Source organism: Opisthocomus hoazin, chromosome 10 (genome assembly GCF_030867145.1).
Source record: "Opisthocomus hoazin isolate bOpiHoa1 chromosome 10, bOpiHoa1.hap1, whole genome shotgun sequence".
NCBI lineage: Eukaryota > Metazoa > Chordata > Aves > Opisthocomiformes > Opisthocomidae > Opisthocomus > Opisthocomus hoazin.
Window position 1 is genome coordinate 22,329,500 of NC_134423.1, and position 14,244 is coordinate 22,343,743.

Sequence of the window (14,244 nt, forward strand, 5' to 3'; positions counted from 1 at the left end):
TTTGTACTTGTTATACATATGTATATCAGTATCTGCGCATACAGCTTTATTCTGAATGCTTTTGAGTATATACTCTGTGGTTCATGTTCCATGGCTCGCTGTATGCTTCATTCTCATTCTTCTGTTGAGCTTAAGCATGATTAATGTGTTTTTGTAGGCAGTTTAATGAATTGCCTACAAAATAGGAAGTGTCCTGGATTTACCTGCTGTATCACAGAAAGTGGGTAGTAATTACTTAAATTTACCTTTGATTTATAGGCCTTTGCTTCATCTACTCTGAGATTATGACTTCATTTATGATAGCGAAGTTACTCTTGGTGAATTGATTTTGGTGGGGTATTGTAATGCTTGCTAAATCCATTGTCCATAATGGACATAATTTTTTTCATGATCCTTTCTGAGCCCCTGCAGTTGTAAAAGGGATACATTTTAAACTAGCAAGACATTGATAAACTGTAAGATGTGCTGCAGAACTCAGTCATTTCCCAGGGCTTAGCTTTGGTTTGGGTGGGTGGTGGGAAGAAAGCAAGAGATAGGAGGTGAACAGTGAGAGGAAAATTGTGGGGTCGTCAGTGGAACCTATAAACAAATGGTATGATAGAAGCTTGTTGTCTCTAAACGTGACAGCAGGAGGACATTATTGAAGTTAGTTTTTATTTAGAAGTGGTTGCTTAAATGTACATTCATGCTAAGACCAAGAGATAAATGAAATAGTTTGTAACCTAAAAACCTTCATGTAATTCTCACTTCAGACTGTGCAGCAATTTCCATCTTTATTGTAGTTGGGTCCAAGATCAGGGATAGATGTCCATTTTGAAGACATTCCCTCCCAACAGGTTGTTTATCATCGCTCTGTTGGAGGTTACTACCCCACAGCTCTGCTGGTTGGCAGGGCTGTGTGAGTTTTCCTTAATCAGCGCATTGCTCTGCTTCAAGAGAAATCAGCTAGGTTAGCTGAAGCAGCTGAAATGGATGAGCAGCTGCCTTTTGCTTGGAGCAAGCTGGAAAGTGTGAATACAAACTCATTCAATGGCATTTTAATGAGGGTGGAAAACTCTTGTAGAACTGCCGTGATAACCAGCCAAATGGTACCTGTCACAATCTAATTTGTTCACAGTCCTTATGGGTGAAGACAATTTGAAATGAAATGGCTGGGTTTACCCAAAGCAAGTATTGGTTCCCATAAAAATTCTTTCATGAGCAAATTTTTTTAAGTGTAGTCTGCATGATGTGGGCAGTGATGAGCAACTGTGGGTAGTAACACCCTCAGTCAGCACAAACAGATCAGTCTTTGTCTTTAGACTTCATGTAATCTCGATACATATGCTTCTTGGTCTCTGACAATGGTAATAAGAGTATATATGACCATGTAAATTATCTGTGAAAAATATTCTATTTAGATAATTTAGACTATTTGCAAGTAAAATCTTTCCAGTAATTGAAATCAGTATATTTAGAGTCTTCACCTCATGTAAGAGAATAAGATTTTCAATTGTTTTGGGAAATGTACTTAAGTTTATAGTTCTATCTTTGTTTTCATTTTGCACAGGAATTTAAGCCTGGAATAATGCAAGGTAGCTCTGTAATTCAATGTATTTATATTCAGTGTGTGGTAAGAATCCAGCAACCAAACTGCCAGTTGGTTTTAATGACAATAATGTCAGATTCAGTATTCTGCACTTTTAAGAGAGGTTAGTAGAATAAAAAATGGCCTTGTTTTTAATATATGTGAGTTCTTTTTCCAGGTGGGAACATAACCCTTGGACTGCATGTTCAGTCTCCTGTGGAGGTGGTATTCAGAGGAGAAGTTTTGTGTGTGTAGAGGAGACCATTCATGGAGAGATACTGCAAGTGGAAGAATGGAAATGCATGTATGCCCCTAAGCCCAAAGTCATTCAAACCTGCAATCTGTTTGATTGTCCTAAATGGGTGGCAATGGAATGGTCTCAAGTAAGTCAAAAAGTAATTTGGACTTTTATTCTTATTTTCTAATGAAAGCTTCTAGTCTTGTGTTACCATGTATTTGTGAGCACAGGGCTATTAAAAAAATATAGCCCTGCAGGCATAATTCATAGTATTTACTAGGAGAAGCTTTCGGTAAGTAATTTAGCCTGATAATCAAAATGTTAACATGTCTGTGTGGAGAAAAATGCATATAGAATTATTTATGTCTGCTGAATTCCTGCTTTACACGGAGGAGAAATTAGAGTCAGAGGTCAGGCCCCTTTGCAATCAGGTCATTTGTGTCTCAGTTCTTGATAAATGTAATATTTCACTGCATATAATAGCTAAAGGCATGTCTGTCTAGGGGCTGATGTGTCTGCAAGGGTGATTTTCCAGCATTCTTACCTTTCATTATAGTAACAAAAACATAAAGCCAACTTATCTTGGCTGTAGTTATCTGATACAGGCAGATAGCTCAACACTTCTAGAATTCCGTAGTTCGTCCAAATGACATCACTGACCTAGAGTGGAGGAACTGTTCTTGCAGCACGTCTGACCCAGCTGTAACTGAAAATGGCCACTGCGAGAGAGTGTATTCTCAGCACATACCCACCTCTGTTTCAGGCTGTTGCAAATCAGATAAACTTTACAGAACAGTGCGAAATCACTTGCGTTCCCAGAACTTAGACATTTTTTCCAGCATCAACCTTTTCTTTGTTCATCTAGCAATGCGGGGACAAATTCAGATGCCCGAGTGATTGTGGAAAAACTCTAGTGAACGCATCATCAGTACTTCTAATGTGCTTTTTAGTGGTGTTTGTGAATGTGATAAAATAGAAGCAGCGTGTGATGGTTGCATTCTTTCCCGCAGTGCACAGTGACCTGTGGGCGAGGCTTGCGTTACCGTGTGGTGCTGTGCATTGACCACCGCGGGCAGCATGTCGGTGGCTGTAACCCACAGCTTAAACTGCACATAAAAGAAGAGTGCATCGTGCCAATACCATGTTACAAGCCAAAAGGTAACTGGAATTTTGTCTGGGTCTGTTATTGTTTTACATTTTTGTTGAGAGAATTAAAAGCCCCTGGTAACCTTTTTCAGAAATGCCAGAAGCTGGAATTTACTAGGACTTATTTCAGTCTTGGCAGAAACCAGGATTTTAATTACCGGTTCTAGGAAAACTGCCCTGCTGATATTTTTTGCTGACAATGTGGCCAGACTGTCATGAGGTGAACATGCTAACTAAATCTGTACAGCATGGTCAAATTGGAAAAAACAGAATTAATAACTTTGACATGGAGAGGAGGAGTTGTTCAATAATACCTGCAATGGGAATGATCCTCTGTGTGTATCACCTGGCATATTGTTTGTTTGCATCTCATTAAATGTGTCAGCATTCTCAGTGGGCCTCATCAGTTTGTGAAGTTACAAGCAAACTGGTCTCCTCCTCTTCTCCATATTTAAATGGATATGGATATTCTCCAGATCTCCTCTGCATATTTAAAAGGACTGTAACCATGATGTAAATTGACAAATATCCTCTAAAAGAGTTGGTAAGGCATAAAACAGTAGGTGGGAAGCTGAAAAGAAAAACCAAAGATGACGGGGGAAGCTAGGATATCTTGTCACTCATGTCTGTCCTTCTGGGCCCAGAATGTTTTAGTGGCTGCTGCTCCCATTCTTTCAATTTTTACTTGAAAGTCTGTATTTCAGACCTTCACAACTCTTCATAAAGATTTACACAGACAAAGTGAAAGCTATCTGTAGACAACCGTATGTTTCTCTTCCGGATGTTTTTAAACTCCAGAGAATTCTTCAAGCAGAAAACTGTTCAAGGTTAAACCATGAAGTAGAATCTAGCACTGAAATTCTAAGAACCCTCTTCTGGGGTTCTAATGAAGTTTGGAGGCACAGATCCTTAACTGGCTTACAGTACTCCAAGAAAAAGCATCACAGAAGTATAGGATGTATAGACAGATACAAGAAGCTAGTGTTTTTAGATTAATTTCCAATTTTGGGAAAGCTGGCTAACTCAGAAAAAAACCCTCCAATTTCTGTGAAAATTTTCTAATAAAGCCTGTCTATCTGGAGAGCAATGTATGTTTGCTACGCTCTGGCTTCTTTTTTGGTTATAAACTTAGTGTAATGGTTTATCATCATAACTTGAGATATAAGCTACAATGTACTAGAAACTGTCTGCATTTGGGGAAGATGTGGGAAGGAAGTAAAAGATTAAACAGGAATGGAAATGGGATTACTGGTACCCTCTTAGTAAAAAGGGGTATCAGAAATGGAGCTCAAACATAATGAAGAAATTTTCGAGTAAATTGTGTTTTATTGCCTAGTATATCTTTATTCAAAAGCATTAGATCTATAGGCAATGTAAAGTGTGAAGTGCTAAGGCGAATAATGCTACCATCTACATATTGCTTTGATTTTAGAGCAATTACTGAATGTTGTTTTTTTTCTCTACCAGAAAAAAGTCCTGTGGAAGCAAAATTACCGTGGTTTAAACAGGCACATGAAGTGGAAGAGAGCAGAACAGTCTCTGAAGAGCCAACGTAAGTACATTGTCTTTTACAGTGAAGAAACATTTCCGGCATATTGTGCAGATCATCTGGAATGACTGCTGCTATGCAGTTTGCTTTGACAGTTGGCCCTCCTTGGGAGATGAGTTGTGTTGTGAGCTGTTCCTAATTTTGCATCTAAATAGCTTTGCTTCTGCAGCTCCTGTTCTGGATGACACAGAGCTACTCTATTATAGTGTCTCTATATCATTCAATCAATGCAAAGGGATCTTAATTTAGCCTAGTTAATGCGTGTGGAAGCATTTCAGCAGATGTAAATTAAATAAATTCAGTTTTATCCCAGTCATTGCAGTTACCTCAAGAATGTAGTGGTTGTATTAAAAATTAAGAGGTACTTTGTAGAGTTGCCAGGATTTCCTTGGGGGGTGAGACCAATGCATAAAGAAAGTGAGAAAAACCTGCTGATCTCTGAGCTTAGTTGAATCTACGGGGATAAGTTGTGGTATTTTACACGTGCGTATGTGTGAAATAACATCTGGATTTTTTGAGTCCCCTTAAAAGCTGACGGGGGTAAGCCTCACAACATTTAAGTCCTTGGGATGAAAGCATAACTAAAATGCAGCTATACTTGTTCCTGTCTCTGATATGTTAGGGCATCCACACAATTGCTTACATCCCCTATATATGTGTCATGCATATATGTACCTAACATGTTCTGTATACAGTGTATAACTTTCTAGAAAGTAGTAACTTTCTATAGGGTTTTCACGAGAGATTGTGAGCAGTGTTTTGTTGTGTTTTGCCAAATTATGTACTCATTTGTAGTAACGTTAGTTTAAAATAATTTAGATGAGCTTACTGAAGTTACTTTGGATTTATATTGCTCTGAGAGCGAAGTGTGCCTTATAACTTCTTATTTTTCCTCCTCCATCTAGCATTCGTAACTTTTGGCACACATGCACCAACAGGTGTGATCATGAGTAATAAAATCTTTACACCTGCACTGACTCACAGAAGCCTCTTGCCAAACAGGTGTTTGCATAGTTATGGTGACTGTACTTTAAACTTTTCAATGCTCTGGCCTCTCAAGTCAAGGGTCAACCTACTGTAAGCAGTTATTTCACTCTCCAAATTGGTGGCCCTGAATTCAGGCAGGGTAGTAGCAAAGATATAAAAATAAAGTATGATTGTTGAAGTGGGTGATGCAATCAAATATGCCTGTTGAATGTCAGTATATCAGAATGAAGGTATATGAGGCCACCTCTAAAGACGATTCACCATGAAGCTGTAAAGAAAATGACCTCTAGCATTACAAAATAGTGCTGTGGGAACCGTGAGCTAGTGCAGTCTCTAGGTTTTTAGGATTCAACAGCAGCCTGACAGAACAAGGAGGAAGGACTGGCAGGGACACAGCATGCTAGTTCAGAGTATATTTAGAATATAATAGAGCTGAGCCGGAAACTTGGTAACGGGTTCTGTTGTACCTTGTCCTCACAAAGAAAGCAGTTATTCATGCCTTCCTAGACATGACTGATGTATTCCGCTGCTGCCTCACGGTGTGAATGCAGCCATGTGTTTGAGTTCTCAGGCCATGTCCTGTCACAGCTGTACAGTTTTGCAGTTTCCTGGATTTTTTTTTTTTCTTCTTCACTTATTCTGGAGACATAGATTTTCTTCATCTTGCATTCCTGATCCTCCTCTTGTCCTGAGAATCTTTGCTTCACATTTTCCAGAAGCATCTTCACCTAAGACTGAAAGGTTTCTCCAGCTGCTTCTTGCTGACGGCTCTTCCTTGCCATCCTTCTCTTCACTGAGGTGCTGTGCTTTCCTAGACTGGGTACTCCGGGCTTTCCTGGCACCCAGCTCTAACGTGGCAGCCAGATTCCCCACTAGTGTCTTTTTGCCTGTCTGCTGCTGCCACCTGCTCTTACTTTATTCTTCTAAGGCAGCTGGCAGGTAAGGAGAAATGAGAAATAACTGATCCCTGACTTTATTCCTTTTTGCAGATTGCCTGTTGGTCATGTGGACATCGGTTTGCAACCAGAGCAGTTGCTCACTAGATGCTTTAAATCTCGTGCTCCCACTACTCCTGTCTTTTCCAGCTACAGTGAGATTTTTGGGTCAGGGTTTAGGATTTAAAAAGGAACTGTAACAATAGGTTGTTACTTCTCCCAGAGTAAATTATAACAAGATTTCCCTCTGGTTTGGATCTGTTTAACTTTGTTTTCTGTAATTTACACATGACACAGCGATAACTCATAGCCCACCTCTGCCTAGCAGCAGGCTTATGATTTCCTTGGTAAAATGCCATCACTTTTAATTTTATTTATTCTCTTGTTATCCAAACTTAAACCACAATGTGGAGTCTCAGCTTTTCGTTGATCCTTTTATTACAACTGTCTTTCTGTGCTTTCGTGTGATATTTTAGTTGATAATGAATAAGAGAATAAATGCAGCTGCATTTTAAAACTCGCAAATGATGGATATGCCAAAAGTAGCTTGTGGAAGATAAATATTTCTGCCGCTGTGGTCTGCCACGGCTGGTGTCCTGAATTTACATAGAGGGGGAACGTTCAAGAGCTTCTTTTTTTTATTATTAACAAAATAAAAAATGACTGCCCTTAAAGTGAGGCCAAGAAAAATGTAGGTCTGACCTTTTTAGTTTTCAGTTGTGGAATGTGATGACAGTTGATACCAATCATTATTTTAAACGTTCTTCCCTTGAGCCTTCTTAGTTACAGTGGGATTCACAGAGACGCTCCAGCAACGTTTTTGCATCTTTTTTAATCAGAAGTTAAAGAAATAGACACCTCATCTGCCTTTCCCAGTCATGGCTTAGGACAAAACTAAAATGCTTTCAAAAGCTAATATATTTTTTCAACAGCCTGAGCTAAAAAGTAATCACTGGGTTTCTGAAGTTTTACTTGCTGAATGTGAAATGTGGGGTCTCTCGTAAAGGTTCCTGCTCATGGTGTTTGAGTTACTTCCACACAAATGTCCCCATCGTGCCTTCGTGGTGATAGAAAATTACACACTTTTCATAGCTTCTTTTCTGAAAACAGGCTGATGCTTTTGTCCAACACTTCACGCTCGAGGTTGATAAAACCTGGCAGTGCAACTCTGCTTAGAGTGGGCAAGGCTGGTGCTTCAGGGAGGGGTAGGGTGCCAGCGTCATGGAAGTTCTGCCCCAGTAGGCAGCCAACATTTTAGATGCTCTGCAAACTTTTATCCAGGCCCCTTGGCGCAGTAGGTTTGGACTGGAAATATCACAAGAGTAGCCTTTTTTCAGGCATTTCCTGTCTTAACTGAAAGCAAGAACTGCAGGCATGAGGAAAATAAAAAAAATATTAAGAGACACCATGTTTTCCAAGTCTTTAGAAAGCTGGAGAACGCTGTGCTGAGTGAAGTTTTCAGTTCAGATTTTATTTGGTTGGGATGGGCTGTTCTGTCTCAGTTTTATTATCAATACTTTAGGTCACTGCTTCGTTACCCAGGCTGTCCCACACTGGCTTTTTCAGAATGTGCCAGGTGAATGTGCATTTCTATTAGTGTTAGTCTGGTAACACTGTGGCACGGACATACTCACCTTTGCATCCATAGTGCGTGCATCACTTATACCCATGCAAATGGTTATAGGAGCATTTGGTTTCTACACTGCACTGGGAAAAGTGACTCTACAAAAAAGCTGATTGTGAAAAGTTGTAGCTTCTCAGGTTTGCATTTTTCCATTCTTTTCCTTTTTTTAATCAGGAGTTTCATCTACAAACTTAGTTAAAGATCTCAGAAAATTTTCAGTTACCACCATCCGATCCATTCTATTTTAAATTCCTGATGATCTGCTAGGCATCATAATACAAGTGCTTTGATGCCTCTTAACCCTGACCTGAGATAACTCTGAGTATGTGCCTGTCAAATGCAGAGTGAATTTGCTTCAGGGAAGTATTGTGTCCAAAGCATTGCTGTGTGTGTGCTATAAATGCCACTGAATTAAAATTGTATCATTTATGAGGCTGATGGAGTTTGCTTTAGTGATCTGCACAGGCTTTGGTTCTGCTTATGTTAAATAGAAAATAAAAATTAAAAAATCATCTGCCTGAACTCAAAATTCAGATAAAATGCCAACCTCTGGAGCTCTGTCATTGTCCAGTCAGTTACTTCCTCTAATTCTTAATTATTAGCAGTCTCCATTGGCTTCTGTTGAAGGCACTTAAAGCAGGACTTTAACACAGTCATCCTTTGAAAAGTTCTATAACTTAGGATTTTAATAGCTAAATAGTCATGTGACTAGTTTAGCAATTGCCAAGGTAGAATAAAAAGTATTTTGGGTAGGTGTTTTTTTTATCTTGCACTTCACTGAAAAATACCAGACACTAAGATTCAACAGGAAAACCCCAATTATAATATAGGCTTGTTATAAGTCAAAGAAAAAATGCTTAGAATTTTCTGAGTTTCTTTATAAATCAATTTGTTGCTGAATGAAAGGACTGCTGTGGTTCAAAATTTCCTTTAATTTATACAGGATTTCAAAAGAATGCATCATACATTGCTTTTGGAAAGTTTTAAATGCACTCAACTAACAGTATACAAAACTAGCACTAATTTCTGGTATGCTGCTGTCATACTTTTACCAAAAAAAGTTATTTGCTTTCAAACTGTGAACTGTTAGGTGTGGTTAGAACACCAACCCACTCTTTTCAACTATAAATGTCCATCAGTTTTATTTTTCCAGTTAGGTACATAACTACTAATGGACTTTTTTTTTTTTTTTTCCACAGAAGGACAGGAAAGTCATAATTTTGTTAAGCCTATCCACAATGGCCTTGATCCAGTAAAGCACTTAAGCACAGGTTTAACTCTGAACCACATTATAGTCCTATTGACTTCAAAGGACTGCTAATATTCTTAAAGTTAGGCACATACTTAAGCGTCTTGTTGGATGAGGGTGATTTTGCCATGGCCACCCTAGGTGGTTTGCATGGCTGTCTTTGAAAAGACTGGGAGATCTGATGTTTTATGTTTAAGCTGATTTCATCTACTGGGATAAGAGAAAGTCGTCCTTTGCAGCTTTTCCCACGGATGTTCAGTTAGAATTTACAATCAAAAGTATCTGGACGTTGACCCCTAACAGCTGTGCCATTGGGCTCAATGGGCTGTTTGGTTGCACCAGCAGGGCAGTTACACAGATTTTCGCCGTAGGACACAGCCATCCACTGTTTTGGTAATATTCTTCCAATGAAAATCTATTTTGTCATCTACTTCAGAGGTAGTCAGACTTGTGAAGTGATGAGCGCTAGCAATTTTCCTTGGTTTCAAGAGGAGCTGGGGATACTGCGCCCTTTACTGTCAAGGACCAGTGAGCTCTAACTAAAATTTTGATGCTCTGTTCAAGGAAACTTTGAAGTGATGGGCTTTGACATCTTTATTTATCTTCATAGTGGAGTTGTAGAAGTATTTCATCAACATGCCCTTAAAGAATAACCAGGTTACCTTGTAACCTTTATTGGAAATGTGAATAGTCTTTTCCACAGGAGACTGTCTGTCGTGGGGTCTGCCCCAAGCACAGCTTGGCTGACTACCCCAAGGTCTGATGGAGAGAGCCCTTACGGGTTACCCACTCATCTGTTCTCCTTTCTTCTGTTTGATTCTTCCTCTGTATATACTGGCAAGAAGTCACTGGCTCAAGATGATAAACTGTCCACAGAATCAACCACATGGTGTTGACGTTTTTCTATGCTTACTGTGTATCCAGATCATAAATACTGATAAGAACAGAACTGTTCTTATATTTGTAAGGGCAGCTTTCCTGCAGTAAAGAGAAAGATTATTCTTAATCGAAGATAAGGAAAAAATTCTTTGAATCCTAATTTGGATTTTTCCTTCCAAGTATGTTTTTAGTATAGGTCAAATATATCCTGCTGTATCTCCCATTTGTGTTTTGATCATCAGCCGCATTTGGACCTATAATAAAGAGCAACTACAACCTTTTGAAACAATGTCCTATGAAACTCTGTATTTGATTTCTTATAAGCTGTACCCCAGAGCCACTCAGGATGACTTTATTAATGAAATTCAGCCCCTTGGCTCTAACGCCACTTTGAAAATTACTGTCAGATATTAATGTGACCCTCAAAGTCACGGAATATTATAGACTAAACCTTCCTTTTACTCAGTAAATTCATGATCTGTAAAATAAGATTTTGCTATAGGTCATTAGAAGCATAAATGCTTTCTAATGAAAGTGATGGATTATAGACTGAGACAGTTAGACCGCTTTATTGAAGATGAGAGGCTTCTTACAAGATTAAATCTGAATAGCAGCCTGCGGTGGTGTGCATTGGAGATAGCTAGATTTGAAAAGTGCTTTTCTTCTGTCTGGTTGATGATTATTAGTATGACATAAGGTGATGGTCCTTCTCAGATTTAGCAGACCACAAATATGATTTTGGCATATGCCTAAGTCTGTGTACCTGGGGAGCTATTTTGTATTGTATAGATATGTCTTCGTGGAGTTTCTCCTTTTTTTACACTGAAGGAGTCTGAGAAAAGATTTAGGTGATGTCCTTTTTCCCCAAAGAAGGATACAGCTTTCCCTGTTCCTTAGGATTCTTTCTCCTCTTTTCTTGTATATTTTCTGTTGTGACTTTTGAGAAATGGTCTGGGATGGGAGGCAAGTGAAAGACTGAAGACACTTGATTATGCCTTCCATTTAAACATCTAATAGTATTAAGTGTCATCTGTTTTGTATATAAACATACATTTATGTGTTTCAGCCATGTTTTAACACAGACACAATTACATAGAACAAAATGACAGTGTTTCTACTGTGCTGTGATTATTTGCAGGTTTATTCCCGAACCCTGGTCTCCGTGCAGCGCCACATGTGGCAGTGGCATACAGGTGCGAGATGTGAAGTGCCAAATTCTTCTTGCGTTTACTCAGACTGAGGTTGAACTGCCTGAAGAGGAATGTGAAGATGTGAAGCCACCAACAGAACGAGTCTGTCACCAGGCCTCCTGTGACAGTGATCCTGTCCCCTACACACCAGAATTTTCACATGCTGAAGATGGCAGTGAGATTTACGACTGGGAATACATTGGCTTTACTCCTTGTTCAGCCACATGTCTTGGAGGTACCTTCATTTGTTTATTTATTTTTGCTGCATTGTAAGAATTTGGCTTTGTTTGACATTGTTGGGTGTTCTGTTAGTGTTGATCTGTAGGAAAACATGCAGCTTCGAGTTTTAATTTATTTCTAGGTTATGCATAGAGTGTTTAAAACTACTTTGTTTCCTCTATATCCTGCATTCAAACACTGATGTTATTTGGTTAAGTAAGGTGCAAGAATTTGTGGACACAGCAACTGGCTTTAGTCTTGTTACTGCAGGAGTCTCGGCTTCCAAGCTGTAGGTGGTACCAGCATGTTTAATACATCAGTGTTGGGCATGTTTAGATGACCTCTGTTTTCCTAGGAACTGAAAGTGTATAATTTTGGAGTTAACATTCCTGTGTTAATTATTCCATATCTTCCAAAATGCTGTCATTTTCTGCAGTACAGCAAGGATAAAAGGTTGTAGTTGGGGAGGTTTGTTTTCAGTCTGACCAGCATGAAGATCAAATGGGAGTTTGTTTAGGTCTTGGTACGGTATATCACTCTATAGGAACTCTGTGCCATACATCTGTCTGCAAGTAGTTAGGCACATTCCTTTTTGGATGTAATCGAATCTCCCTGTCGTCCTAAGTACATGTTACTAGACAAGGCTGCTGGTGTTGCTACTACATACTGCACTTTGGGACTTGAACACAAGTGAGTTATGAAGTGTTAAGTGGAGGCAGTGGAATTGTGAACACACCTATATGTGACAGGACTGATGACATCAGTGGGAAGTGAAGACAGTTGTACCCATAGAAGAAATAAAAAATGTAGAAAAGAGGAGAACAGAAACAATTGGAAGCAGAGAGCCCATCTAAGCTCACAGAAAGCAGCCTTCTTTGTACTATTCACCAGTTCAAACCCTGAAGATAGAAGCTGGGAGGGACGCCCTAGGATATGCTATCAGCGGGATGGTAAGTGACTGATGAGCACCTCCTTTATCATTTACTACTGCTGTTTACTGATGGGCTTGATCCATAGGAATAGCAGCACATGTGATCAGAAAAGCTGATGCATCCCATTCCCTTCACTACCTTCAGTGGGCATCATGGCTGGCAAGGTAGAGGCTGTAGTCCAAGCATATATGGATAAAAGTGTGGTGGTAGCGACAGCTGTTGTGACTGTCTGTTTCTTCATTTTAAGGAGGGAGTTTTTAGAAATAAGGAAATTGTGCTATAAAACAGAAACAAGGCTTTCATTACTACTAAATTTGTAGTTCTCTTTTTCATACCTCAACTGATTTTTGTAATGGGCAATCATTTCTTTGTCATCTTAAATCCATTTTACTACTGCTTTTTAGCCAATAACTTTGCCAGAGTTATTCTGAAACTCAAAATTTTTTGAGTTTTGAGGACATCAGCAGACATTTAGGCTGAAATAATCTCTGGTCTTTGTCTGCTGTTGCGCATGTGCATCGTTGCATTGCCTGCATCTTCACATGTGAGTTGGCCTATGCAAAAACATTCACACGGAAACTTCCACTTGGAGCGCAAGCTGATGGTAATTTAAGGAGCCTGTACTGAAGACAATAGTTTCATTTGCTGGCACAAAGGAACTTCAAAATGACTGATGGGCAGAATCCCATGTTCAGCTTAGTTTTGATCCTGAGGGAGCCGCGTGTGAATTCTGTTGTTGACTTCTGGCCCTTTCATGAATTTGTGAGGCTGCCTGACCCAGAATTGTGCCATGGGTGTTCACAGTAACCTAACCAGTTGTTTGATACACAATAGAAATGACCCATTTGAAGAAGTTTGAAAGAAAATATCTGTTTGTGCTCTTGAGACTTCTGTGGTATCACTGGTACTATGTCTAGACGTTTTTCTTATGTGGTGCTCCTGGGAAATGTGGGAAGCTGTCAGGATATTTTATCAATGACCAGCTTCAGAAGTCCCTGTGCTGCTATGCTAGTTAGGTAGCAGTGGGTTTTTTCCTTCTATCAGTTCTGGTCTTCTTGCTGCCTTGGCAAAGGCTTTCAAACAGACCAGAAATTACCTGCCGATAAACAGTTTTAAGGGAACCAGACATGTCTTCTGTTTCCAACTTATTGCAATGTACTAACTAATGATCTCACTGTCTACCATTTTTCCATTGTGTAGTTCAAAGGAGCTGATCCATTTCTGCGAAGTTTTATGTTCAAATCTCATTTCAATTAGATGAACTCTTTCATTACAAGAAATAAATGTTGTCTGAGTTTGGAATATCCCAGTGTGATGTAAATTATATTAGGTACTTTTTCTCTAGTATGTATGTATCTAGCAGTGGCTATTAAAATAAATTCCTGTGGATTTCTGTATCCTCGGAACTCCCTACCCCCATTGCTTAGTGCTTGACTCTCTCTGAATGAGGGAAAAACCTGCAGGGTCTAAGCAGACTGGAAGCTTTATAGCCACTCTTTGAGCAAGGACTGAATCTCTGGTTCAGTGCTTGTCACTTGCACCTTTTTTTTTAAATCCTCATACAGACTAGACTTTTAATTCAAAATCCCCTCTGGTGCCTCTCCAAAGCAGACGTAAAAATGCAGATGGAAACATTGTTTTTTGAGGTATTAGAATTACAGAGACAGAGCAATCTGCAGTTATCAAACATCATCTTTCCTTTCCAGTTCATCATACTCAGCAGGCCCTA

At 39.3% G+C, this 14,244-nt stretch overlaps 1 protein-coding gene across 1 annotated transcript in view; it reads left to right on the top strand.

The window, feature by feature from the left end:
* The window catches only part of ADAMTSL3 (ADAMTS like 3), a 195,170-nt gene that overhangs the window by 139,669 nt on the left and 41,257 nt on the right, over positions 1-14,244 (top strand). The window contains exons 13-16 of the mRNA XM_075431302.1: positions 1,746-1,950; positions 2,816-2,963; positions 4,419-4,503; positions 11,313-11,599. Coding sequence (XP_075287417.1) covers positions 1,746-1,950; positions 2,816-2,963; positions 4,419-4,503; positions 11,313-11,599 — 725 coding nt within the window. The remainder of the gene's footprint in view (positions 1-1,745; positions 1,951-2,815; positions 2,964-4,418; positions 4,504-11,312; positions 11,600-14,244) is intronic.